Source organism: Pithys albifrons, chromosome 18 (genome assembly GCF_047495875.1).
Source record: "Pithys albifrons albifrons isolate INPA30051 chromosome 18, PitAlb_v1, whole genome shotgun sequence".
Classification (NCBI taxonomy): Eukaryota; Metazoa; Chordata; class Aves; order Passeriformes; family Thamnophilidae; genus Pithys; species Pithys albifrons.
Window position 1 is genome coordinate 4,229,134 of NC_092475.1, and position 21,381 is coordinate 4,250,514.

Genomic DNA, 21,381 nt, shown 5'->3' on the forward strand with positions numbered 1-21,381 from the left:
ATGACCATGACTCACAGAGAAGCCATCCGTGTTGATCAGCACACGAGGGAGTCCTACCAGAGGGGGGAACAACTCCTGCTGCACATCCAAAGCATCCAGAGGAGCATTGCAGGTACATAAAGAAGGGTCTTCACTTTGGTTTTCTTTTCTGTGGTGTGCCATGCTGTTGGTTTCAACCACCACTAAGTACTCCATTACTTAGAAAAAGCCTTGGAGAGAACAAAGGGAAATACAGATGAAAGTAAGATCCCTGCATAATTTCTGCTTTTACTCTGACAAGATTTTTGTGGGTCTCAGCTGCTTGACTAAACACAGTCTTTAGAAAAAACACTTTAAACTTGCACAAATGTTACTAAAATGCATAAAATGAGGGCAATCTGCACTACAGCTTTAGGAGAGATTTAGCAAAACAGAGTGGCTGGATCTGGGAGAGAAGATAAAGCCACAGAACAATGCTTGGGATTTAACACATGTCCCTGGTAGTGGCCAAGGAGGCAAGAAAAGTGGGCAGTGTCTTGGGTGATCTCTGGCCATTGGGATGTCTGAGTGTTGCATGAGAGCTGTCTGTGATTTGTGAGGGTAGTGTGAGAGGGGAAGGAGCCCAGGGGACGTGATTTGGTCAGTGATAATGGAGGATCTGGATTTCTCTGCAGATCTCGTGCGACAGATGACCAGATTTGGGGCAGCAAACACCAGCACCACCTCCACCGAGGAGTTCCGTCAGAAGATGGCCGAGGTGGAGAGCATGCTGAGGGAGATGAGGGAGCGCAGTCTGGGCAGCCAGGAGGACCTGGCAAGGCATGAGCATGAGGAGGCTCAGAAGTGTGAGTCCAGCTTGGTGGCACAGGACAGGGCTGCACAGAACCCCATGGGTCTGGCCATTCCTGGCTTGGAGCCCATGCAGGCACTGCACATCATGGTAATGTTCAGAGAGTGCTGTTAATAAGCAGGGACCCCCAAAAGATTCTACAGGAGTTTCAAAGTCCCCTGTGACACTCCAAAGAGGGATTATTTGTAGTTCCTTTTCCAAATTTCAGGTCAAAACTAGGGTAGTTCTGCTCGATGACCAGCAATGACAACATTTAGAACCAGGAGTTACCATTATTATGTGGTGTATTCACATTACATGTGGATGTGAATAAATCACATAGTTTTTCTTCATATTTGCTGTCCCAGAAGGGGGGTTCAGTATAACAACCAGCAGCCTGCACCACAGTAGCTGCACTGCCCCTGAGGGCATCCTTGCAGGAGTGAGGCACTGTGGGAATTGAACACTTCTGATTAACAGGCCCTGGCAAAACATAACTCAGCAGCTGAAAGCTGAAATTACAAACTTGCTCTTGTTGGAAATAAGTAATTTTTCACAGTGGAAGTAATCAAACACTGGAACAGGCCTCAGATGGAGTTTCTCCATCATCTGAAGCTTTTCAGGCATGGCTATGTGTCTTTCTGACAGAGGTCCTGTGCAATCTAAGCTGAAAGGAAGGGAGGGAAGGAGAGGAGGAGGGAAGGAGGATGGTCACTTCTGGCCTTCATACCTGCCAAGAGAGACTAGAACCAGCCTTTAAGGCAGCCAAGCACAGAAAGAGCCTGCTAACACAGGAGGATGAATTAGCAACAGTTCTGATCTCCTCCATCCCATTGCCAGTACTGCATCGGGTGAGGAGTGAGCTGCATGCCCGCTGGCAGTCCAACCAGGACCTGGTGAGCAGCATCCAGGACCAGCTGGCACAGCACAACTCTCAGCTGATGGATCTGCGTGATGCCCTCAACGAGGCTGTGAACAAAACCAGGCAGACAGAGGACTTGAACAGCCTGAACCGAAACAACCTAGAGGAGACTCAGGTAGACCTTCACCAGTTGGTCCTGGCCATGCAGTGATGGGGGTTATCCCAATCCTGCTAGTACCTAACCCTGTTTATCTGTGTCTAGCAAAAGAGCCAGGAACTCCAAAAGCAGCACACACTGGTTCAGGAGACCCTGCGGATGGCCAAGGACGCCCTGGCCAAGGTCTCTAACTTCCTACAGGAGATGGAGCGAGCAAAGGAGGTGAGTGGCAAAGGCACTTTGGCACAGACAGAAGGTGAGAGGATGGCAGCCCTCAAGAGTGACATGTGTCCTTGCAGGCCTATGAGAAACTGGCAGCACTGCTGGATGGGTCAAAGCTGCCCCTGACCGAGCGGGTCAAGAAGTTCTCCCCAGCCAGCAGCAAGATTCCCATTGTGGAGAGGGCAGAGGAGCATGCCCGGCTCCTGGATGAGCTTGCAAGGAACCTGTCTGGGTGAGGCACCATTCCGGACCCTCACTAGCCAGGCCATCTCCTGCCAGAACTGGGGATGGGAAACTGCAGCCCCACACCATGGCAGGGGAACAACGGGGTGTCACCTCTAAAGTTTTATCCTGAAGCACATGTGTTGAGGAGCCCAAAGGCATTTGTCTGTGGGGGCATGGGCAAGAACCTGAGTGTTTTCCATGGATTTGATGGCTTTATCTTCTGACACAGCATTATCCAGGGCACGAACCAGGATGGCTTTATCCAGCGGGCGATCGATGCCTCCAACGCCTATGCCAGCATCATTGAAGCTGTGAAGAAAGCAGAGCGAGCAGCCCACGATGCTGATGAGGCAGCAAGTGAAGCCTTGATGGTACGTGCCGAGGGGAGCAAAAACTAAACTCTCTCAAGAAACTCCCTTCCCTCTGACACTTGGGCACTTTGTTCTCTGGGCGAGAACAGCAGTTCTGCCACAACTGCAGGCAGACTTGGTGTTTGGGTGTCCCCGTCACACCCTGCCCAGTTGTCTGAACGAGCATTTTGTATGCAGTGAGAGCCAGAGACTTGAATTCTTCTTCAGAGTCCCATGTTTGTTTCACAGAATGTCATGTCAGAAAATCTTGGGGCTCTCTCCAGGGTGCTGAAGAGGAACAGCAGCAGCCTGGAGGAGGCTGTGAGGAGAGAGCAGACAAAACTCAATGGAGGTGAGGGAGGCGCCTTTCAGGATATGATGTCCTTTGGGCTGGACCAAGCTACAACACACAACATGTGCATTTCTTTAATTGCAGCTATTAAAGGCACTCTGCAGACAGCAAAGGACAAGCTGGCTGACCTCCGTGTGAGGAAGGAGCAGCTCCTGAACCAGCTCCAGTCTGTGCAGGACGTGCTGGGCAGAGACCAAGGTTTGTGCTGGAGTAGCTGGACTGATTCTGCTCCCTTCTTTGTGCCCAGACTATGACCTGAGGGTTCTTCCTCCCTGCTCCTAGTATCTCAAAGGTATTTCTCCTTTCTTTCCAGAGGACACAAAGGAGACCATCCAGAATGCCAAAGCAGCTGCTGCCGAGGCAAACGAAACAGCTGCAAGAGTGGAAGATACTCTGAGCACCATAAAGAAGAACCTGGATGAGTGGAAAGACCAGTATGGAGGCCTTAGAAATGAAGATCTGAATCAGGCAGTCCAGGATGCCAGGAAATCTGGTGAGTACTGAGCCTACTGGGCTGCCAGGGCTGAGTCTGGCATGAGCCAGTGCACAGATGTCCCCAGTGAGCTCAGTGCTTTTTGAAGCTGTGCTTTGCAGCTCCAGGTGCAGAGGGTGGTGGCAGCCAGTACTGGGTGCTTTTAAGTCCTGGCCCTTTATTTTATTCTCTCCCTGCAATGCCTCCATCACCTATAACTTTACTGTAGGAGATTGCATGCACTAGAGCATTCTCACATCCCCCATGAAGGCTGATGGATTTAGGGGATCACTCTGTGATTCTACTCCCAGCTGCTGCTGCTTTGACTTGCATGTCTCAGACTACCTGAACTTTTTCCTTCCTCACTAACCTCCAAAACTCCTGGCTCCTCTCCAACCCCAGTGTCCAGCCTGGAAAGCACCATCCCATTGCTGCGGGAGAAGCTGAACAGCCTGGAGAACAGGAGGAACAAAAATGCCACCGTATCGGAGAACATCATGCGGATCCGGCAGCTCATCACGCAGGCGAGGAACGCCGCCAGCAAGGTGAGCTCAGGGGAGGGTGAGGTGTGAAGGAGGGCTTACCTGAGTATAGCATGGAAATGGGAGGGCATCTAGGAGATCTGTGGGGCCACCAAGCAGGGTCCCTTTCTCATGGGAAGATTTCAGAAGGTGCTTTGAATTGGTAGAGCTGGCAGGGACCAGGCAGCAGCAGCAGTGGGTTCAGTGTCACAGGGCTGGATTTCTTTCTCTACAGGTGAAAGTCCCCATGAAGTTCAACGGCAGCTCTGGGGTGCAGGTCCGGATGCCCAGCAACCTGCAGGATTTGGCAGCCTACACATCCCTGAAATTCTACATCCAGAACCCTGAGCTCAAGAGCCGGCAGGACGAGACAGAGGAGGGGCGGTTCGTGTTGTACCTGGGCAGCCGGGAGGTGAGACAGGGCTGGGTGGGCAGAGAGAGTCCATGTTGGCAGAATCAGTGGGGGATCACACCACTTCAGCCCCTCACCAGCTTCCTGAATGTCTTTGTGGGAAACACAAACAGCTCCTGGATACAGCTGTCAGCCTGGCTGGAGCTGGATGGGGATGTTTGTCCAGTGCAGCCCAGGGAGTATCAGAGAGAGCTCTTGCCTGTCCCAAATGCCAACATGTGGCCCTGTCTCTCTCCCTTTATTCAGGCTACTGGAGACTACCTGGGCATTGTGCTCAAGGACCGCAGAGTGCACTGGATCTACAAACTGGGTGATGAGGAACCAGCTTCCCTGAGTGTTGATGAGGATATTGGAGAGCAGTTTGCTGCCATCAGCGTCAATAGGTAGGAAGGAGACTGTTGGGAGACATCCCAAGGAAGCACAGCAGACGTGTTGTACCTGAGCCTAGATGGGCCTTTAGGCTTGCAGAGGTGTTGTGGACTCCACCATCCAGTCATCCCTAAATGATTAACACTGAAACACCTCCAAGAAACTAGCAGGGAGTTGGTGTCTTAGGAGTTGAGTTCATGGAGGGTCTGGGGGTGTCTGCAGGAGAGGGAAGATGAAGCTCATCATGGAGGGTCCATTTGCTTGTGGCAGTGCTGGTAGCATGAATGCTGGCTCCTTTCAGTGTACTGGTGCTCCCCAGTGGAGGTGCACCCCCTTTTGGCAGAGCTGTGTGGGCAGACCCTTTGCTGAGGGAGGGCAGAGTTGGCTCCTTTTTGGGGATCATCCCTTGTCCTGACCATCCCTCCCTGCTGCAGGATCCTGCAGTACGGGCACATGTCAGTGATCGTGGAGAGGCAGACGGTGCATGAGACCAAGGGGGACAGCGTGGCCAAGGGGGAGCAGGGGCTGCTCAATCTCGACCCGCGCAACGTGGTCTTCTACGTGGGTGGCTACCCCTCCAGCTTCACGGTGAGACAGCTGCGAGGGGGATTGGCTTTTCAGAGGTACCAGCGATGCCTTTGGAGATTTCTGGGGGGGGAAAGTGAATTGATCCCACTTGATTGCATGGAGAAACCATGTAACTGTTTGGTTTCTTTCCCAGCCTCCCCCTGCTTTGCGCTATCCCAACTACCGCGGGTGCCTGGAGCTGGACACACTGAACGAGGAGGTGGTGAGCCTGTACAACTTCCAGCACACCTTCCAGCTGGACACCACTGCTGAGAAGCCCTGTGCAAGGTAGGGCACTGCACCCAGGCCGGGAGCAGCTCTGCTCCACCGCACTTACCCTGACCCTCAGCTTCTCCAGAGCATGAAAATGGTGTGGGATTGATGCCTGGGGCCTCTTCCTGTGTGTCTCAGGTCCAAATCCACGGGAGACCCCTGGCTGACTGATGGCTCCTACTTTGATGGCACTGGTTATGCAGAGATCAAGTTTGAGAGTCAGTTTGGCACAACCAAGCGCTTCGAGCAGGAGATCCGAGTGGTCTCCTACAATGGCATCATCTTCTTCCTGGAGAACCAGGCATGTGATTGCTCCCCTGGGGAGCCTTCACTTCTCAGTGGGTGGGCTGGGACAATTCCAGGCCTGCTTGCAGGCATTCTCAGTTCTAGACACTGGGGAGAGAAGGGCTCTGGATGTCTCAGGGCTGCTTGGAGCAGGATTTCTGCACTGTTGGGAAAAGCCACAAGAGGGCTGAACCCAAACTTCACAGCAGTCACTCATCTAGTGCTGGAGGGGTTCCCCAGAACTTGGAGAGCACCCATGCACAGACTCTCCTATCTAGGCCAGTGTTCACTCAGAGAGGAGCATTTCCAGCTTGCAGTGTGATCCCTGTGCCCAGGCACAGGGCCACTATTTACAGATAAATCCCAAATAATTGTGACCACAATGTGTCAGGCAGTGGGATCTGCTCCCACCAATGCTAAACAGCAGGTGGGCTCCATGCAACAACTGCATCCTGGACACCAGGACGTGGGGCTGAGTGTCCATCCTGCTTCCCCCAGGGTCAGTTCCTGTGTCTGGCCATCCGGGATGGGAAGCTGGTGCTTTACTATGACTTTAGCTCTGGCCTGGAGATGGCAAAACCCAGCAACTCCTCCTCCCTCACCATCAGCAGCACCACAAACAAAGCGGTAAGAGGGAACAGTGCCTGCCTGGCTCACTTGGAGGGAGGGCTCCTCATTCAGGATGGGGAGGCACATGGACCCTTGTTTTTGTGGGGGGGAAGAGCTGAAAGAAGTTCTTTGACTACAGCCATAAACTAGACACCTTGTGCTCCACTCAGTGATGAATGTAATTGCCCTAAATTGTTGAATTATATCTCTCCTCTGTCTCCAGATCCAGATTTTCCTCCTCAAAATGAATAACAAGAAGCGCATCCTGGTGCGGCTGGAGCGCCTCACCATCTTTGTGGTGGAGCAGGAGAACTCCCTGGAAAATGCTGTCTCCTACTACCTGGGTGGTGTTCCCCCAGCTGTGCTGCCCCCCAGGTGGGTCTAGCCCACAGGGGGGTGGGATAGTCAGCATGTTCCCCTCCAGAATCCCTGGCCCTTTGTCTGCCACATCCAGGGCGGTTGGGGACATGCTTAAGCTCTGGGAGAAGATTTTCTTTCCCTGTCCATCATTCTCAGCTTTTGAGGATGGTACATCTCCATGTCTTATGAGGGATGATGTACTGGTGGGTGTCACCAAGTCCTCCTTTGCCATGCTGGGTGCTTTGGAGCAGCCTCGTGCCAGAGGTCCTGAAGATACCCCTGACCATTACAGCTCCTTCCCAGACAATGTCTGAAGAACTGCAGGGCCAGATCCTGCCTGGGTCTGTCCTGCTAATTCTGCTTTCTTTCTGGCAGTTTGAAAGCACTTTTCCCCACGGGTGGGCCCATCCGAGGCTGCATGAAGGGCTTGAAGGCTCTTGGCAAATACGTGGACCTGAAGCGCATGAGCACGGTCGGTGTGAGCTACGGTTGCACCTCGGATCTCCTGGTAAGCACAGAGCCTGAGCAGCCATGCTGAGGAGAGGGTCTATTGGCAAAGGGAGCCCCACACCCCCAGGGCAGTCCCCATCTCCCCTCATTCACACAGAAACAAGCATAAAACCTCCAGATCCTCAGCATGGTGACATACTCTGCATGGTTGGCCATAGCATCAGCCAGACCCTGCAAGGGCCAGAGTGTCTCAGTCATCTCCCAGCACCCCAGCAATGCCAGGGCCAGCCTCCCACCTTGCCTCCATGCTGTCCTTCACAGATTGCCCGCTCAGTCAGTGTCCATGGCCACGGATACCTGACCCTGGCTCTGAAGGACGTGCCAGGGCTGCGGGACTTCTACAGTGGCTTCAGCTTCCAGACGAGCCAGCGCGAAGGGCTGCTCTACCACCATGCCACCCAGGTGGGCACCTGCAGGTTTCCTTGGGTATCCCAGCAGTGGGGCTGCTGGGAATGGTGCTGCTTCCTCTTGGGAAAGGGGGGATTTTGGTGGGGCCAGGGGGTGAATCTGCAGCAAGATCTACACCCTGAGCTCCTGGAGGGCAGTGGGGAAATGGGCCCTTCCTTGGGTTGCTGAGCAGCAGTGTGGTGATGCTTTCTGCAGGAGGGGATGTGCCAGGTGTCCCTCCAGAGGGGCCAGCTGGCCTTGAACCTGCTGGGAACCGAAGTCACCACTGACAATGCCTATGCAGACGACAGGGCCCACTACGTGGCCTTCTACAGTGATGCCCGTGGGTACGTGCCCTGGTGTTGCAGGGGAGTCTGTGGTGCCAGGGGCCACCTGCTGAGCCCCCACTGCTCATCCTTCCCGTAGGGTCCGGCTGTATGTGGATGACGAGCTGCAGGACACAGCGACAGGCGCTGGGCCCCGCCGGCGGCAGCGGCGCCAGGATGCACAGATGCTCTTCCAGCTTGGAGGTTCACCAGATCCAGGTGCCCTCAGCAACCTCACTGGATGCATCGGGAATGTCTTTGTCAAGCGGTGAGCATCTCTGTGCCACTGACAGAGGGCAGGACTCAGCCCCTTCCCACCTCCCTGCTGCTCTGCTGACAGGGACCCCTTCTCCCTGAGTGTAGGGTGTCAGAGCCGCAGATGGTGGTCGACCTTCAACAGAATGTGGAGAGCATCAATGTCACCATGAGCTGTCCCTGGAGTGAGCAGCCACAGCAGCTCAGAGTCACTCCAAAGAAGGACAGGCGGAAACCCAAGGTACCAGCTGCTACACCTAAACTCCCCACATCCTCCTCCTCATCCTGCCCAGATGCCACTGCTGAGCACCTCTGCTGGCACCTGCAGGGATGCTCCCTTCATTCCTCATTGTATCTTGTGCAGGTGCCTGGCAAACCTGCCCCCAAGGGCCGCCGCCATGACCAGGACGGGCTCTGCCAGCTGCTGTCCCAGCCCCGCGCAGCCAGGGGCACCTTCCGCTTCGGGGGAGCCCCAAACAGTCGCTGGGAGTTTGATGAGATCCCAGCCTCGTTTGGGTGGAGGTGAGCCTTGCCCTGTGCCCACCCCACTCAAGCTTGGCCCTGGTGACCACGGCATGGAGAGCAGGAGTCAGTTGCAGGAGAGCCAGGTGCTCCCATTACCCTCTGTCCCTACAGGTCCCATTTCTCCCTGGAGGTGAAGCTGAACTCCTCCAGTGGGTTGATCTTCTACGTGGCGGGTGAGAGGGGCTCTTTCATGGCTCTCCTTGTCTCCAACGGGCGCTTTATCTTCCTGGTGGACGTGGGCAGGCGCCGGCTGCGCATCCGCAGCAGGGACAAGTACCGCGACCGGCGGTGGCACACGGTGAGCAAGGGATTGGGGCTCAGAAGCACCTCTTCAAACCACATCACTCCCCCCTGTGCCAGGTGCCCCTGCAAGTGTTGGCTCAGTACAGCCCTTCTCTGGGAATTGCATCCTGATAGCCCATGGGGCATTGGTGGTCCCCCGGGGGCAGAGAGGAGAGTGAAAACACAGCCAAGCCTGGCTGAACCTCTGAGCTGAGACCTCCCATCACTGGGCACATCCCTGGGGTTCATCCCAACCTAGGAAAGCCCCAGTCCTGGCACTGACCTTTGGTCCTTGCAGGTCTTCTTCAGCAGAGACCAGAACCGTGCCCAGCTGGTCATTGACGGGCTGCGAGCCCAGGACGCTGCAGTGGCCACCACAGGGCTCTTTGTGGCCCAGACCCCCTTGTATGTGGGGGGGATCCCAGCTGGAAAATCAAAGGCTCACATACCGGTAAGGGCTTGGCAGTCCCATAGCATTGCCGGTTCCAAGTTCCATGGCATCACCTCATGCCACCCAGGTGTTGTCTGATCTGTGCTCAGTGCAGTGGCCTCTCTCCACAGGCTGCATTGGCCTCCAGCTTCGATGGCTGCCTGAGGAACCCCCAGCTGGATGGGAAGCCCCTGGGTCCCCCCTCACGCACCTTTGGGGTCACACCTTGCTATGAGGGCGCACTGGAGAGCGGCGTCTTCTTCGCTGCAGAGGGCGGGTCCATCACCCTAGGTACCAACAGCAGGCTGGGCTTCTTCCCATAGCCCTAAGACTGGGTGGAACACATCCTTTGGGAATCCCCTTGTCCCTCTCTTCACCAGTGGCATTTCTCCTCTAGCTGATGCGGTGGTGACTGAGCAGGACTTGGAGGTGACACTGGAAGTCCGTCCCCGCAGTGCCTCTGGCCTCGTCTTCCACGTTGGCACAAGGAGAAGCCACCATCTCCTGCTGTATATGGAGGAGACCAAGGTAGTGGGAGAGTGGCTTCCCCATGGGTTTTCAGAGGCAGTGTTCGTCTCCTGCCTGTCCTGCTCAGCTCGCTGGGCTCTCTGACAGGTTTGTCTCACCCCAGGTCACTGTGAGAGCGAGCGCTGGGGCTGATGAATTCTCCGCCTCAGTGACGTGCCCATCTCTCTGCGACGGGCAGTGGCACACCATCACAGGTGAGGTGACTCTGCCCCGCCCCTGCTCAGCCCACACCTCCTGGGGGAGCCCAGGGCAAGCCCAAGGGCCCTTACTTGGGTATTTAAACCCCAGCCCCCTGTCTGTATGCATTTAATTTGGGAAATTGTAGCTATTACATCATTTTCTAATTAACAAGAGTCCTTGCCTGATCTCAGTGCTGTTAGTGCCTGTTAGAAGAGACAGGGTGTTTCTCCAGGTCATGGAGCAGCTGGTGAGGCCAAGGATGTCTCACAGGACTGGCTCCATCCAGGGCTATTTGTCCTGCTGAAAAATGGAAGCCCTACTTTCTTTTGTGTTTTGTCCAAAGGCCTCAAAGCCCACAGCTGGGAGCAGGGATTGCAGGATTCACACCTGTACAGCAAACTCAGCCTTTAATTTAGCTGCCATTGAGCTAATGCTGAGGGTTTGTATCAAGCCCTTTTGGGGCTGAGGGTGTCACAGGTACAGCCCTGTGTCAGCACAGCTGTATTTTAAACCCTCACCTTGTTTGACCCAGCACTGGGTGAGAGCCATCATGTGCTTCTGGCTCCCTGGTTTGTTTTCGGCTTCAGGATCTCTCCTCATCCATGGTTGGAGCTGATCCCCTTAAACCAGTGTGTGCTATCCCACCCCACTGGGAGAGGGCTGCCATCTTCACTGGAGCAGACATGATGCTTTGTTTGTGGCTGCTGTGGCCAAAGGACAGGTTTTCAGGGAAGCTGTCCAGACTCTGGGCATTTCCCAAGAGCCAGGCCAGTTCTTCAGCTGTGCTCTGCTCCAGCACTGGACTGGGCTGGAGGACAGAGGGCTTGCTCCCTTGGTAAGGAAGCAGCACCGACTGTTGTTTTCTTTCAAAGTTGCCAAATGGAAAAACATAATCCAAATTGATGTGGACACAGAAGGCAACCACACCGTGGGACCCAACCAGCCTCCTGCACCCAGCACAAGGGCGACCTTCTCTGTGGGAGGGCTGCCAGGTGAGTTGGGAAAGACCTGCTCCAGAAGGAAAAACCCCAAAACCAAATGAGATACTCCTGGTGCAAGGAAGAGGTACTTAATCCTCTTCCCCTTTAGGAGCAAGATGAATGTCTGCTTTTCCCTGTTCCCTCTGCAGAGACCGACAAGGCCAGTACAGGGCTGCTGTTACCTCCCCTCCCTCATTACGTGGGCTGTGTAAGGAACCTGCTGATTAACCGGAGGCACGTGGACCTGCCGCGAGCCGGGACTGCCAGGGGCTCCGTGGGCCTGAGGGGCTGCCCCATGCTGTAAGTGCCACATCCACGCAGAGCCTGAGTGACACAACACTGCTCCGGGCCCAGCATCACCACTCGATGGCATTGACCGTGCTCAGACACCTGGACTCCAGTGACTGCAGGCACAAGTCTGGGCCACACTTGAGGGGGCCATGAATCCAAGGGGAAGGAGGGCAGGGGAGGACAAGCTGGGTAGAAGGGGGCACTTTGGGGACATGTTTCACAGATAGAACCAAAAAGTTGGAGCGGGATGTGGCGACAGGTGAGTCCTTCCCTGGGGATCAAGCATCTGTAGCAGGACTTGTGCTGCCACGTGGCTCGGGGTGGGAGCGACTGCCCACAACAGAGCATGGGCTGGAGCACATGGCAGTGTGTCCTGGATCCTATTCCCTTCACCCCACCCTCACAATGCACATAGATTTGGTTCACAGAACACTTGAGGCTATTAATAAACTGTCACAGGCCCTCTGCCCTCTGCAGGCAGTTTCTGTTTTATAATAAATGCAATTAGGACAAACTGGATTAATTCCATCAGTTTTGTGGTTTTATAAGCAAGGGCACATTTAACTTCCCCCCAAGGGCAGTCTCGGCTCACCTGCCACTGCTACGCAAAGAGCTCTGCAAGGGGGAACTTGGACAAAATTCTGTTCACAGAATTAGCATCTTATCAGAGTAATTTATAAGAATCAAAAAAATAGAACAGAATAGGCAGGGAGAACTGCTGAGGGAAAGCAGAAAGACACAACCATCACTGACTCTGCAGTTGCATTTAGCACTGGTAGTACACTGACTAAAGTCCTGTTGTGTGAAGCAAGAAACTATTGCTTGAAAGGGAAGAAATAGAAAGGTTACCTCCACATCTGGCCAGGTGTGCAAAGTGACACCTGGCCCTCATCTACCCTGGCTCCTGCTCAGTCTGCCTCACACCTGGTTAGTGCAGCCTTCACTTGAAAACAGCTTTTTCTACCAAGAGACCCAGTTCACTCGTGCACTTACACATCATATATATATTTGTGTGTGTATATAATATTATCTCTGGCCACGTGGGGACAAAATCTTGCTTCTGAAATGGACTTGTAACTTATATCATTATATTGTGGGTTTTTTTATGAGGGGTAAATATTGTAAAATGGGTTTTTAACATGTCCATCCTAAACAGATGTAATTATGACCTGTTTTTAAAGTTGTAGTATTAAAAGATGGTCTTTGTAAATCACTGGTACATACTTTGGAGTCAAATAAAGTTTTATGTTACTCTCTTTCACTTTACTGGGGAAGAGTAAGCATGAGACTGATGAGGTGGAAGAGGGATAATCAGCATCTCAAGAAGCAGCACAATGGGCACTACTGTACAGAGTGGAAAGAACAGTATGGCAGATAAAGAAAATTCCTTTATTTGTAGATTTATATAAGCATAATATGAAGTTAGTAATCCTACTGCAGTTGCTTAAGTTAGTATCTAGGAATATCTGTAAGGAAGAGCAAATAACTTAATCTAGACTCATGTCTTCCTCTTCATCTTTCTTGTCCTTAGAGTCTCCTTCCTTTTGGTCTGACTTGACACTGTTCTGCATGGCTTTGGCAAAGGCTTCAACATCTGGAAGTTAAACACATTATTTATTGAAGTTTGCATTTTTTGGGCCAGAGCTTATTGTCCACATGAGGTTAAGCTTCATTACTCAGAAAGCAAACAGTTGCTTTAATATTTTTTCTCTGCTAATTCATACTAAACATTTACAGATCTCTGACACAGCCACTGTTTTATGCACTTTAACTGTGTACCGGCTCCCTAAGACCAGAATTCCTGCAGTAATGGAAGGGATATGCTACAAGCTCATTAGGGAAAAGGGATTCCTCTTTCCCCCAGAGCTACAGGCCCAGCTGTGTTCCCTGTTTTTCGATGCATCGTTAAGGACTCCCACAAAAAGGCATTCCTGAACAAGGTGACTGACACCTCTAAAAAGAAAATAAGGCCAATGCTGCTCAGTACATCTCTGCAGACCCCTGACTTCCCTAAATCTGTGTCTGACCTCACCAAGTGTGCCAAGGAACACCTGAAATATCTGCCTTTTCCTTGTAGAACCCAGTGCAGAGTCAGCTTCAGTTGTACAGGAGCCGATCATTACACTCCACACTCGGTGGCCAAAAAACCCCAACAAACCACCTCATCCTGTCCCCACCACCACCAGTACTTACCGCCTTTATTTGCTGCATCTACTGCCTCTGCAGGTAACCCAAACTGGCTCATTAGTGGGCCCAGCTGTCCTGAAGCTAAAGCAGCACTGAACATGCTCAAAGCCTGTGAATTGGAGTCAACAGCATCAAAATAAAGTTTGCATCATGTTCCTGCAGCATCAGGTGTGTGTGGGCAATAACCCCAGGAGGAGAGTGGTCCTGTCAGGGCCCAGTGGCCACGCAGCTGGCTTGGGAACAGATACTCCATCAAAAAATCACCAATCAAATATTCCTCACTTCTGAATCTTGTCTGCATGGAAGTTGCTACAGTTTAGACTAAGAACAGTCATTTAAGCCACTGCAATTCTGCAAATTGACAAATTGCAATCAATTGGTTTAAATAACTAGTTTGCATTGGTCTGTAACACACCAGCTTCAATCACACAGTGTGTCTTGGAGTTAAGGACTGGTGTTTGAAGAGGAACAAGGGATTTACTGCAGTAAACATGAGCATCTCTTCCCTTCAGTCACTTGAAATGACCTTTAAGGAGACTGCTGAAGCCCCTCTTTGACAGGGAGTAATGAATTTGCTGCCACTCCTGTGATATGCCAGAGAGCATTTATAATAAAAAGAAAGGTAAAGCCCAACTCCAAAAGAAAAAGTAAAAAACTCCCATCTGCCCTTGGGTGAGTGCAGGAAGGAAGAACTAGTGCTCCATTAAACCATGTCCCTCCTCCTTTCCATTTCTACTGAGCAACTTCCCACTCTGAAGTGTCAGGAACCTGGAAAAGCAGGGTGAGGTGATTCAGGAGCATGGGGGAGGAGGGAAGGAGAAGGGCACTTCCCCCCACAGCCAGGCATCTACCTGCTGGAACTGAGGAGACGTCAGGGTGTTCTGAATCTCTTCTGCAGTCTGCGGCAGGGATTCCCCTGAGGGAAGGTAAGGCATCAGTCGTTCCTGAACTTCAGCATTGGCCAGGATGGGAGCCATGATCTCAGGAGTCAGAACAGCTGCCAGGTCCACTAGGAGAAAATAAAGGGTTGTCATGTTAATCAAATTATTGAGTCTAAAATGTAGTTATCACACTGCCAGCATCCTTTCTCCCTTTCTCAGGTTTGGGGTGAGAATAAGACTTGGAGCACTAAAAACAGCAAGGAAATTTAAAAAATTTTAAAAAAACCCAACCAAAAAATGTAAGAGACCTTTCAAACCAATTTGGAACAGGACAGGACAGTAAAACAGCTCCATAGGATTCCTGGATCCAAAGCTGTCTGGCCAGAACACTGTTACCTTGCTGTCCTCCTGCTCCAGATGGCACATTCATAGTAGCTAAAATGTTCTGAAGGTCACTCAATTGAATGGGCTGGGTTGGGCTTGTGGCTGAGCTGGTTCCATTACCCGAGCTGGGAACGGGGCTGGGACTGGTCACGGAGGCAGCCGCAGGAACGGACGGGGCAGGCGTTACACGGGTGGAAGAAGTCGTGGAAGATGGAGTCACTGCAGCCGACTGGCTGCGAGAGCTGGGCAAGAGAATTGGGATAATTAACTCCCTGCAACACCCTCTTATATCCTGAAAAGCTTCTTCACAAGCCCTTAAGAGTATGAAAAGCTCCTGCTTCACTTTAGAGAGGTAATAACCAGTCTCAATTCCCACCATATTCCCCATTCAACAGGCCACGATTCCTCCCAGAGAAGGGGCAGCTCCACATAACAAAACCTCCCCCAGAGTCAGGGCAGACAGGGCTCCTACCTTGAGGATGAACTGCTGGTCGGGGGTCCCCCACTGCCGAGCAGACTGGCCAGCCCCGGCCCCGTCAGTGCGCCCAGCCCACCTTCCGTAAACACAAAACAGGAATGTGTTCAGACATTTATTCCTTCAGGTTTTCTGCACCTCTCTGCTCTAGAGAGGTCGCTCTTGTACCTGAAAGGTTTTATTTGCTAAAATAGAGGAGGGGATGAAAAAGCCCAGCCTAAGGCCCCCAACCCCTTCTCTAAGTTATCAGCTCCTGTTTTCTGATCTTGCATCCCCATTAGAAAGCTGAACATTTCCAAAATGATTCGATTTCTAGGGCTACACAAGGATGAAATCACTTCACTTTGTGCTGTACATACGTGATCATTGTAACACAACCCTCTCCTGTTACCTGCTATCCTGAAAATCCAACTTCTCTCCAAACTTTAAAGCCAAGGCCCTCAGCAGAAGATCCCAGAGGCGCCTTTGAGTCACCACCACTGCCTGCCCCACACTGGGGCTTTGCAGCTTCAAACCTAATGCAGAGATGCAGCAGCAGAACCAGCTGAGCCCTTAAAACACTTCCCAGGCAAAGTAAGGAAAACCCCACACACCAAGTGCTCCCAAGGGAGCAGCCAGTAGGAAACCAACAGCTCTATGCCAAAGAAATCAGAATCAGCCTCTTCCATCACCACATCTCAACTACCAAGGACCACCAGCATCAAGAGCCTGGCTGGGCCCCCTGAAGTTGTCAGGGCCTTGACTGTCCCCCTACAACTCCTTTGAGTCACATCAGCCAAACACTCCATTTACCACACTCTTCCCATCAGTGGCTCCTTGCACCACATCTAATTAGACAAATGTCCCTACACGAGCACCTGCACCCATCACCCACCTTTGAGAGCTGCCTCAAGACGGAGGGCAGACAAGAATGTTCCTTGAGCAAACCTGTGTCCAAACTGCAGCTGCAGACTCTGGGGATCACAGTGAGCCCCCACCAATCCCTCCTTGTACCAGACCCCTCCCATGGAGCCGCGTCCCAGCACTGCTGTCACTCACCCCAGAGCTCACCCAGCAGCAGGCACAGCAGGTGAAGCTCACTTGGCTGTACCACACTCTGCACCTGCTCAGTTTGTCCTTGCTGGGAAGTGACCCAAAAGCAAGAGAGCTCCTTTGGAGCTCTGCAGAGCCCTGAGAGATGCAAACCAGATGTGAAAAAGATGACACTCCCAGGGGAAATGATCCCCAGGGATTCACTACAACCAACATTTGCAGAGGCAAGCAGATGGTTCCCCTTCTATTACAGTGGTCAGCTTCATGTCAAGCTGGCTTATGGCTGGATGTAAAGGCAAAGGAAGAAGAGCTACTGAGAAAAAGTGCTGAGAAGAGAAAAAGTCTCAGGATTATGTGAAGCTTCAAGAATGAAGATCTTTTCCAAACACATCCTACAAGGCCAGAATCTTCCAACACTAACATGAGATTTGTACCTGAACATCCCACCAAGGAGATTTGCATCTGAAGCTAAAGACACAAGCCAGATCCACAAAAATGAACTTTGGAGCTTAAGCACAGAACTACTGCCATATGAGTTCCTTTGCCTACTTCCACTTGAAGACCTGACCTCTCAGAAAACACTCTTGGAGCTTGGATAGCATTGAGAACAGACCACAGCAGGGTCTCCAACACACCCATCACCCCCTTCAGAAACCAGCACAGTGATCCATCCAAGCTCTCCCCAGGGTTGCCCAGGAGAGAAAGCCCTGACTTGAGCCTTGCCCCTCTGACCAGGCAGTGCTGTGGGGTGGGCAGGCTCAAACCTTCCTCTTGAACTCTTTCTACTTTGCACACAAATATTCACTGAATCAGAGACAACACCAGCAACTCCAGAGCCTGGTTTTCAGTCCCTGCTCCAGTGAATATTTAGGAGGAAGAGGAGTAGAAAATAGGAGGAAAAAAAAAGCAGAGGGATCAGTGCAGCAAGGAGCAGAATGAAGGTTCCTTGCAGATCAAGCCCTGAGATGAGTGCTGTGTAGAATCTGGCACCCTCTTTTGCCCTGAGCTCATCTCTGAGTCAGGGCCTTGACTTCTCACAGGAAAGGAGTGCTATTGAGATCAATAGCACCTCTTGAAAATATTGTCAGGTAAGATTTAACCTGGCAGGAGAAAATACCATTTTGGCATAAAGATATTAAAGCATTTTACCAAGTCCTCCTAAGCCCGTTGGTCCGATCAGCTGCATGAGCTGGTTATGGCTCATGTTTCCAAGAAGGCTTTGCAAGCCACCCTCACCTAAAAACAAAAACATTCTGAAACACAACATATTCACATAGGTTTTTTCACAGCACTCCAGCTCAAACAGCAGGAGATTAATTGGCATCACATTCTGTATGGAAAAACAGTTTCAAGTGTTTACTGATTCATGATCTTCATAAAAGATAAATGCAACTCAGCTTCATAAAGAGGTAAGACTCCAGAGAATCTACTGGAAACAAAGAGATTTCTCCTGGCAGTCTTAACTTTCAGCCTGCACCTACTTTAACAGCACAGTTTATTCTGCTAAAAGCATGTTTATGCTTCTGGTATTAACATCGTCCCCAACTCACCCTCCACAGCCACGAGGAATTTCTTCCTAGGGAACTCTAAGTCCTTACTCTAGACATAAATTAAGAAAGGAAGGCCTCTGACATGAAGGAGCAGAGAATGGACTGTACCTCCCAGTGCTGAGAGCTCGTGGCCTCCGCTGGCATTGCCACCCAAGGCCCCTGGCATGGGGGGATTGTTGAGATACTCGTTCACCTTCCGGCAGTGCTCCTCATCCTTGTCTGTCTTGGGCTCCTGCAACAGAGTCGCTCTTGGTACCAGCCAAACTGGGAATATTTTGGTGCAGGACCTTTGCCACTGACTCCCCACAAACCTGCATCCAGAAGAAGAGTCGCTTTGATCCAGCCTTGAACTTCAATACATACACACGGCCCGTGGTGCACTGCGGGACCCTCTTGAACTCACAGTCATCAGGAAAAATAATCAAATCCTGGAAAATGTGGCAGGAGAAACAAACGTTTGAGGAAAGACAACAACACTTTTTCACCTCCCAAAGACCTCTGCTCTCCTCCCCAGCCCTTCATCCACCTGCTCCTCAGAGCAGAGAGCATGGAAGTACAGGGCCCTCAGTGACACTGTCCCCCTAATTTGACAGGAGGAGCTCAGCAATGCCAGCAGAGCAAAACAAGGCAAGCCATGACTTAACACCTCGGCACTGAAACACCCGAAGCACAAGCCCATACTCACATCCTCCACGTTGCCTGAAGTCCTGTCCTTCCAGCAGAAGTGAATGAGGGAATCATCGGTTTGCTGAATGTAAACAAGGCCTTTTCTCTTGTCTGGGGTTACAGTGCTGCCTTTCAGGGACATCTTCCCTGCCCGAAATTCCACCAGGTATTTGCTCGAGGAGCCACGGGAGCCTGGCACCAGGCTTGGAAATAATGCACCTGAAGACATCCTAGAGAGAGAGAGAGCAGCAGGTGTGATGAGAAACCGTCACACATTCACTCTTCCTACTATCAAATTTCAGGTGGGCTCCACAAAAGCAATCTGTGATCCAGCTGAGCTAAAGTGGAACCCTGCATGAAGACAGGAGGCTCCAAAGACCTCCACTAATAAGGAGGAGCCTGCGTGCTGAGTAAGGTACTTGAAACTGAAACCACCGTCCCCTGACGTTGCCTTCTTCGCTGGAATCTGAACGGTTCAAAGCTCAGGGACGTGCAGAAAGCCCTGCTGTAGCTTCAGACTGCAGCTCCAGCACCCCAGCAGGACCCCGCAGGCTGCCCGTGCCCTCACAGTGTTTCCTCGCGGTGCCCCCCCGGCTCTGACCCCGCTCCACGTCCGCACGAACCGGCCCAGCCGCGGCATGGGCGGTCCTGCGGCTGTTCTGGGGCTCGTCGTGCGCTCACAGCCCAGCCCGGCCCGGCCGCGAGGGAACCGCCGGAGCGGAGCCGGGCCGTGGAGGCGCCACAGCCCGGCCGGGCCCCGGCGCCCGCCCGGAGGCCGCGGTCTCCTGCGGGACCCTTCCCCAGGCCGCCGCGCCGCCTCCCCTCCCGGCGCCTCAGGCAGGCGACCCTCGGTGAGGCCGCACGGGGTGTGGAGTACCCCGGGGTCCCGGCCATACCTGCTCCCGGTTGCCGGTTCCCCGCTCCCTCCTCCCTCTCCGCCGCCGCGGCCTCAGCTCTTCCTGCCCCGCGCGCCGGAACCCCGCCCACCGCGGGGCGCGCGCCGCCACGGCCGCACGCGATTGGCCAGCGCGGCTGTCAGTTATGGGTGGGCGGGGCCAACCGCCGCTGCTGTGTCACGGAACATGGCGGCGCCCCCCCACCCCATCGTCATCCCCATATCGTCATCCTCATCCCCCTCATCCCTCACTCCTCATCCTCATCACCCTAATCGTCATCTCTGTCCCCTCAGCCTCAGCCCCAGCACTGCCCGCGGCCGCCGCGTCTCCAAACCCCCTTTATTTTGGTCACATCGCCAAGTGTTACCAAAACAAACCCTCCCGCGACGGGAGCTCCTGCCCCGACCGCCGCAGTGTTTCAGTGTTACCCCGGAGTGTTCAGCTAATGTGTATTCTTCCCAACAGGAGCAACGTCTCCGGGAGAAAAGTCTTATATTAAAAGCAGTTTTCGGAAAAAAAATACTGGGAAATTGTTTTTAATTAATAAACAAGAATAAATACTTCTAATTAGTTCTGTTCTCTCTGAGTGATTAGGATGTGTGGCTCCTGCCTTTGTTAACCCAGGTAACAGTAATTAATAAATGCCACATGTCTGAAAAGTTACTCCCAATTCACACCAGGACGTTGCCTCAAAGACACAAACACGTAACTACAAAGTTAATTTTCCCTTCTATTGCATTTTTAACACAAGTCCACTCAGGCTCCAGCCCCAGTGTGAGGTCCCAGTGCTGGGAGCGCTCCTGGCTCTTCCCGCTGCCCCTTCCAACCCCATCCTGCCCACAGACCCCACATCCCACGGGTCACACACCTCTCCCAGGGGTCACACACCTCTCCCACGGGTCACACACCTCTCCCAGGGGTCACACACCTCTCTCACGGGGTCACACGCCTCTCCCAGGGGTCACACACCTCTCCCAGGGGTCACACACCTCTCCCACGGTTCACACACCTCTCCCAGGGGGTCACACATCTCTCCCAGGGGGTCACACATCTCTCCCAGGGGGTCACACATCTCTCCCAGGGGGTCACACACCTCTCCCAGGGGTCACACATCTCTCCCAAGGGTCACACGCCTCTCCCACAGGGTCACACACCTCTCTCACGGGTCACACACCTCTCCCACGGGGTCACACACCTCTCTCACGGGTCACACACCTCTCCCACGGGGTCACACACCTCTCTCACGGGTCACACGCCTCTCCCACGGGGTCACACGCCTCTCCCACGGGGTCACACACCTCTCCCACGGGGCACACACCTCTCCCACGGGGCACACACCTCTCCCACGGGTCACACACCTCTCCCAAGGGGTCACGCACCTCTCCCACGGGGTCACGCACCTCTCCCAGGGGGTCACACATCTCTCCCAGGGGGTCACACATCTCTCCCAAGGGTCACACGCCTCTCCCACGGGTCACACACCTCTCTCACGGGTCACACACCTCTCCCACGGGGTCACACACCTCTCCCACAGAGTCACACACCTCTCTCACGGGTCACACACCTCTCCCACGGGGTCACACACCTCTCTCACGGGTCACACACCTCTCCCACGAGTCAGACACCTCTCCCACGGGTCACACACCTCTCCCAGGGGTCACACCCCTCTCCCAGGGGGTCACACACCTCTCCCACGGGTCACACACCTCTCCCAGGGGTCACACCCCTCTCCCATGGCTGGAGGGTTCTCAGGCTCCAATTTAAACCATCTT

At 53.0% G+C, this 21,381-nt stretch overlaps 2 protein-coding genes across 5 annotated transcripts in view; one reads left to right on the forward strand and one right to left on the reverse strand.

Moving 5' to 3' along the window:
- Positions 1 to 12,799, forward strand: part of LAMA5 (laminin subunit alpha 5) — an 87,250-nt gene extending 74,451 nt beyond the window's left edge. For all 3 annotated transcript variants that reach the window (XM_071572980.1, XM_071572979.1, XM_071572981.1), the window contains 30 exons: positions 1 to 112; positions 654 to 824; positions 1,649 to 1,845; positions 1,933 to 2,049; positions 2,127 to 2,281; positions 2,504 to 2,645; positions 2,874 to 2,976; positions 3,061 to 3,174; positions 3,290 to 3,469; positions 3,851 to 3,993; positions 4,205 to 4,381; positions 4,628 to 4,764; positions 5,185 to 5,338; positions 5,472 to 5,605; positions 5,729 to 5,891; positions 6,374 to 6,502; positions 6,708 to 6,859; positions 7,220 to 7,352; positions 7,616 to 7,756; positions 7,958 to 8,088; positions 8,168 to 8,335; positions 8,431 to 8,563; positions 8,687 to 8,844; positions 8,959 to 9,145; positions 9,428 to 9,580; positions 9,691 to 9,850; positions 9,957 to 10,087; positions 10,191 to 10,281; positions 11,140 to 11,259; positions 11,397 to 12,799. In XM_071572980.1, coding sequence (XP_071429081.1) covers positions 1 to 112; positions 654 to 824; positions 1,649 to 1,845; positions 1,933 to 2,049; positions 2,127 to 2,281; positions 2,504 to 2,645; positions 2,874 to 2,976; positions 3,061 to 3,174; positions 3,290 to 3,469; positions 3,851 to 3,993; positions 4,205 to 4,381; positions 4,628 to 4,764; positions 5,185 to 5,338; positions 5,472 to 5,605; positions 5,729 to 5,891; positions 6,374 to 6,502; positions 6,708 to 6,859; positions 7,220 to 7,352; positions 7,616 to 7,756; positions 7,958 to 8,088; positions 8,168 to 8,335; positions 8,431 to 8,563; positions 8,687 to 8,844; positions 8,959 to 9,145; positions 9,428 to 9,580; positions 9,691 to 9,850; positions 9,957 to 10,087; positions 10,191 to 10,281; positions 11,140 to 11,259; positions 11,397 to 11,551 — 4,341 coding nt within the window. In that variant the 3' untranslated portion in view covers positions 11,552 to 12,799. The remainder of the gene's footprint in view (positions 113 to 653; positions 825 to 1,648; positions 1,846 to 1,932; positions 2,050 to 2,126; positions 2,282 to 2,503; positions 2,646 to 2,873; positions 2,977 to 3,060; positions 3,175 to 3,289; positions 3,470 to 3,850; positions 3,994 to 4,204; positions 4,382 to 4,627; positions 4,765 to 5,184; positions 5,339 to 5,471; positions 5,606 to 5,728; positions 5,892 to 6,373; positions 6,503 to 6,707; positions 6,860 to 7,219; positions 7,353 to 7,615; positions 7,757 to 7,957; positions 8,089 to 8,167; positions 8,336 to 8,430; positions 8,564 to 8,686; positions 8,845 to 8,958; positions 9,146 to 9,427; positions 9,581 to 9,690; positions 9,851 to 9,956; positions 10,088 to 10,190; positions 10,282 to 11,139; positions 11,260 to 11,396) is intronic.
- A 109-nt stretch (positions 12,800 to 12,908) lies between these two features.
- Positions 12,909 to 19,698, reverse strand: ADRM1 (ADRM1 26S proteasome ubiquitin receptor). Of its 2 annotated transcripts, none has more exons than XM_071572983.1 (10): positions 19,610 to 19,698; positions 18,733 to 18,943; positions 18,359 to 18,475; positions 18,156 to 18,279; positions 17,647 to 17,733; positions 15,463 to 15,544; positions 15,111 to 15,232; positions 14,577 to 14,734; positions 13,732 to 13,834; positions 12,909 to 13,132 (listed from the first exon to the last, which is right to left on the reverse strand). In XM_071572983.1, exons 2-10 carry the CDS (start codon positions 18,940 to 18,942, stop codon positions 13,026 to 13,028), a joined length of 1,110 nt encoding a protein of 369 aa, XP_071429084.1. In that variant the 5' UTR covers position 18,943; positions 19,610 to 19,698; the 3' UTR covers positions 12,909 to 13,025. The 2 variants fall into 2 exon arrangements, with proteins under 2 accessions (XP_071429084.1, XP_071429083.1); XM_071572982.1 differs by having other exon boundaries at positions 15,003 to 15,232.
- Between the last annotated feature and the right edge of the window lie 1,683 nt (positions 19,699 to 21,381).

What these genes read in the sequence shown, in the direction of transcription:
- ADRM1 (XM_071572982.1), bottom strand. Translation starts at nt 18,942, where the DNA reads ATGTCTTCAGGTGCATTATTTCCAAGCCTGGTGCCAGGCTCCCGTGGC. An exon ending in CGAGCTCTCAGCACTGGGAG is followed by an intron (nt 17,734 to 18,155) that starts GTACAGTCCATT and finishes TTTTGTTTTTAG; the next exon opens with GTGAGGGTGGCTTGCAAAGC. An exon ending in ACCAGCAGTTCATCCTCAAG is followed by an intron (nt 15,233 to 15,462) that starts GTAGGAGCCCTG and finishes TCTCTTGCCCAG; the next exon opens with CTCTCGCAGCCAGTCGGCTG.